Source organism: Nematostella vectensis, chromosome 5 (genome assembly GCF_932526225.1).
Source record: "Nematostella vectensis chromosome 5, jaNemVect1.1, whole genome shotgun sequence".
Lineage (NCBI taxonomy): Eukaryota > Metazoa > Cnidaria > Anthozoa > Actiniaria > Edwardsiidae > Nematostella > Nematostella vectensis.
In genome coordinates, this window is record NC_064038.1 from 5,959,696 (window position 1) to 5,964,763 (window position 5,068).

The following is a 5,068-nucleotide window of genomic DNA, read 5'->3' on the forward strand; positions in this document are numbered from 1 at the left end:
AAGTGTTACGAGACTAAGTTTCAACTTGCCAAAATATGACATTATGCTTTACTTTTAATGTAAAATCAATAGGACCATTTTTAAACCTTTTCACAAGTGCACGATATCTTGTGTTCCCAGATTAACCTCTTTCTTTCTCGTTTGTGAATAGAGTTTAGGAAAAGACGGCTGAAATATATCAGACAACGCATTTACGTGTTAATTTAGAATTTTCTCCACCTCGTCGCCGTAGTCTAACTGAACTTTACTGTTGACGTAAAGAACTCAGTACGAGTTTCTTGGTTATTCCCTAGCAAAAACACAAATTCCAGAATAATAACGTACGTTCCTAATGTATGTCCTGTATCTTCGATTTTCTTCCTTGTTTACGCAAACTTTGCAATTTCCATCTATCGCAAAACCACGCGCGAGATATCCCCAAATCAGCGAACCGACATGTCGTCGAGTGGCCCGCCAGGCGAGGAATGAATCTTATGACAAGCTTTCAAAATAACTCTACTAAATAAATACATAAATAACAAGACTAAGATTTTATCTTGATACCCGAAGAAAGGCCTAAGCTAATAGCCTAGGCATATAAAATTTCTATATTTGAATCAGGCCTTCTACTGCAGAAGTTACAAATTCTTCTGGTCTTCAGTTTAGTAGCAGTTATTGGGTTTGTACAAAAGTGCACGTTAGAGTAAGCATGAACTTACAGCTATCTCCTCGGTTCCCCAAAGTCTGAGCTGTGTTAATCTTCAGGAATAAATTCAGTGCTGTAAGCTTCACTCACTCACGCAATCCGCACTTATCTCTCGTCTTTTAACTCGTCTTTCTCGCGCAATGATGAACCAAAACTCCAGCAAATGCATTTTGTTGTAAAAATTGTTACTTTGAAGAGCTTTAGAATGTAATTACTGATGTTACGATATAATTGGGTTCAATAAAACTCTACTATCAAACAACAAAGATAGCAAAGGTATGCGGATTGTTAGCCCAACTCTTCAGAGCTTCCGTTCGTTGGATCCTCCCTTCCGCCGCGCTAAGTTATAATAATGTGTTAACTCTATGACGTATAACCAAGCATTGGCGTCATAGAGGTCCCAGTTAAAAATAACCAGTCTTTTCAAGAGCACAATTAACAGGGTTTTAGTTAAATGGAAATTTAGTGCTTCTTGAAATGGTTTTCACGGACAAGGAGGTCGATTTGTAGGCACTTAGCAGTGTTGAGTGGGGATATGATTACGATCGAAATCTGTCTTTGTTCTGATAGCGCGCTCGAATGTACATTTGCCTCGGGACATCAAAGTTTTTGCTGCTAAATGGTGTAGGAACACAGAGGAATTCAAATTTGAACAACAATCCTAGTCGTTTTATTATTAAGTAACCATATATTCATTTATTTTACAATGAGTTCTTTCACGCTTTTTAAAAAAAAAGTTTAAAAAGTTTCGTGAGATTCTTAATCAAAATATTACAAAAACGCATTCCTTAAAAAGTATACAAATGCATACGTAGTAAATTTCAGTTGCTAGACTAATTGTTTAACGATAGCTTTATGCAGAGTTGACGAGTATAACTAATAAAAGCACATTGTTTTCATTGTACGTTCGATTTAGCGGATTTAGGCGGCTGATTGTTTGGCTAATGAACTTTTTAGCCCATGCCGAGATCAACACTGTTTTCCGAGCTCATAAATCGAACTCCCTAGCTGAGAATTAACGACCTTAAAACGATCTACACAAAACTCAACGCAACTAAACTAATATGAGCCCAATGTGGGCGAGAATTGGATATAAATAAGTGTTCTATATATGGGTGATGTGATTTTAAATTGAGTCTTTTCTCTTGAGTCTCTGGCAAGTGTTCTAGTTTCTAGCAGTGCGGGTCTGCACGTAGCGCCATCATTGGTACGGACCAGGCTGGCGACTCGCATCCACAGCTACAAACCTCATCGCTCTGAAAGTCCCTTCCCTCGTCTGTTGACTTATCAATAAGTTCGCGTATAGAGAATCCTCGGGAGCGAGACTTAGTTTCGCTAAATGCGCTACTTGGTGACTCGTAGAAGTTAGGTCTTGAGGCGCGCAAATCCAGCGCCTTTCTCATCTCATAGTCACTCACTCCACGCAATGATCTGTGAAGTGACGGCGGCAAGCGCGTAACGGTGTCGTACAAAGAGAAGTGATGATATGAGTCTACTTTGCGCACAAAAGCTGGCTCGTTCGGTCGCTGCGGCATTCTGCACTTGAATCGTTTAGGTCTTCTTAGAAAACTTCCACTGCCGAACATATCCCCGCACGAAGGGTGTAGCGTCCAATAGTTTCCCTTTCCCGGCTTGCCGAAAATACTTCTTGGCACTTTAACGAAGCAGTCGTTGAGCGACAGATTGTGTCGAATGGAGTTTTGCCACTTTTGCTGGTTCTTTCTGAAGTAAGGGAATCTCGTCATTATGAACTCATAGATCTCGTTTAACGTGCGCATTCTGTAAGGAGAGGCCTCGATAGACATTGTAATAAGTGCGATGTAAGAAAACGGCGGCTTGACTTCATCGCAAAGGTACGGCTTGCTTTGCGGGTTAGTGTTCATCGTGAGTAATGCCTCTTGCGCGCTCTCTGTGGGTTTTATAACCGGTGCGTAAGTAGAGCAGTATAGGGGCCCTACCTGTCCGGCACCTAGAAGCGGTACGCCTTGCTTGGGGAGCTCTTGTGGTGTGTTATCGTGCATTTTATTTCCTGCGTAAAATCCCCTCGCGCCTTCAAACCGCAACCGTTCAAATCTCGAGGAGCGGACCGGGTTTCCTGCGACTTGAGCCATGTCCATGCGGAGGTGCTTTTATCAGGTCACTGCGATGAACAGTTTAACGTCCCTGCAACTCAGTACTAATTAGCTCGACTGAACACCCCGTGCTTCTACTCTCGCTCCTTCACTGTGAATACCTCGACTCTTCAAAACACTCGTAGTTATTTTTACAAGCTATCTGGGCCCACCCACGGTGGAGAGTGGAGTGTGTTTATCCTGTGTTTGTTGTAGTGTGTAGCGCGTCGTGTGCCGAGTTACCGGTGCGCGCGCGTGTTCTACTTTCTCTAGAGCTCCCTCTCCCGACCTCATTTATACCTCAGCCCAGACCTATCCATTGGCTATCACAAATCGCTCAATCCTCACCCTGCGCTAATCTGCTCCTCTTGTCTTACCGGGATTGCGAATTCGGCACGCGGATGGAATGCATTTTGCATCTGGGGTCAATTTACCTTGTCTATCAACCACGCGTAAATTCCGGCCATGTCGCATTCCGTGCGAAAATAAAAGTCCTCAAGTTGTTTAGGCCTGCTTGCGTTTTGTTATTGTTAGTGATTTTTTATGGATGCTGCGTGACCAGAGCCCCATTACGAGCGGTACCTTGCCCCGCGCATTCAATTCGTCCTTAGTCAAACACGACGGACAGAAAAACAACAAGACGTTTGCACATGTAATGGACTGCTTGCTTTATTTAGGCATGGAAGACACTTAGACGCCGCACATTCCCGCGATTACATCTCACAACAAATTAGTTCTAAAGAGGGCAATTACCAGCAAGGAGATGTGCTGAAATGAAAACAGCATGCGAACTTAAGAATTTATAAATTTGAGATGTATTTTAAAGGCGCGCGTATAGCAAAAACGTGTAAGCATTGTTCAAAGTCAAGTGCTCTGATTACTAAAATAAACAAAACCGCGCGGGGCGCATCGGTGCATTCTCATTATTTTTACACCTCTAGTTCTTCTACCGTATTACTTTTATATAATGAGGTGCGCACGTTCGCTCGGTGCGGGCTTTTGCTAGCCTTGCACGATGGGGGGTGACGCCCAGGAAAAACAGTCCAACCGCGCAAGGGCCCTGTATTGCGGAACTGACGATATTAAAATAGACCTAAAAATCTCATCACTAACTTGAAAAGCCTCGGGGAAGGGAGTGCTTGAACTACCCAGTATCCACGCACTATACATACCTCACTATACATTTGTTTGACTGGGTTTTTTCAATACTGATACAGCTGGGATGTCGTACGAGGCGTTCCTTGAAAAGATCCCATTCAGTCCCTCTTTTTTTTTTAATGGACTTTCAGTTTCCATTCACGCGCAAGTTTAGACGTCTATGAAGAAACCATCAATATAGTAATTACAGTAAGCCTCAGAGAACCCCAATATACCGCGATATTCCCAATTCATCCTTGTTCGGGGGAATGTGATGATTTAATTCTCAGGTTCAAGGTCCGTGTAGCTCAAATTGAGGCCATTGTTCATTTATTCGGAAAAACCATGAAAACCATCTAGCTTGCTAACAAATTCTCGTGTACCACTTCTAGCCATTTGTAGAGTCACTGGTATGTACCCCCTGCCCTGATAAACGGGCCAACCCTAAACGGTGGCTCCCCTTATTACATGCGTTGATCCTACAGTACAGAGAATGCGTTGTGGACGCTATAAATGAACTAGCTATACACCCATCGTCTCCAAGTGACAGAACGCTAGGCCCCAGTCGGGCCAGTGACGTAACGCTTAGTACAGTCTTATTGCCCGTGCAGGTTGGCAACCATGGGCAGCTGTTTCGTTTAATGTTAGGATTCGGCATAGCCGGTATCTTAGATTAACTATATCAGCAATGAACTTCAGGGAAACTTTGACTAGCACGAAAGGCTTTAAACCACACTTATTACCCATGCGGGATGTATGTAAGCTACACGATCGCCTAAAGGGAGAAGGGTGTTGCGGCAAATAAAGAATTGATGGATGTGTCTCTTAATTACTCAGGCCTCGGTTCTTTCTTTCGGTATCTCTAACTAAAAAGCGCTAATTCACATCCTATTATTTGAATCCTGGACTCGACTTCCCTTTGGCACCTAGGGTAGAAAGTCGTGGATTCAGACGGTGTCTAGGCATCAGCTGATCCGCGTCTAGCTAAATTCAAACATTTTATAATACGCAATGCCAAATACTGGCCTTCAGTCGGCAAAGCCTTATAGTTCGCGCATCTTATCATTATTTTTGGTCGTTATTTGCTTTCTTGAAATCGTGTTTCATCAACAAAGAAAAGGTGTTTTCTAAATAG

The 5,068-nt window shown here is 42.9% G+C and overlaps 1 protein-coding gene across 1 annotated transcript; it reads right to left on the minus strand.

Annotated features, from left to right (window-relative positions):
* Positions 1 to 1,332: 1,332 nt before the first annotated feature.
* LOC5511201 (hepatocyte nuclear factor 3-beta) lies at positions 1,333 to 4,750 on the minus strand. Its single transcript, XM_048728051.1, has 2 exons — positions 3,969 to 4,750; positions 1,333 to 3,564 (listed from the first exon to the last, which is right to left on the minus strand). Exon 2 carries the CDS (start codon positions 2,800 to 2,802, stop codon positions 1,858 to 1,860), a length of 945 nt encoding a protein of 314 aa, XP_048584008.1. The 5' UTR covers positions 2,803 to 3,564; positions 3,969 to 4,750; the 3' UTR covers positions 1,333 to 1,857.
* Positions 4,751 to 5,068: the final 318 nt, after the last annotated feature.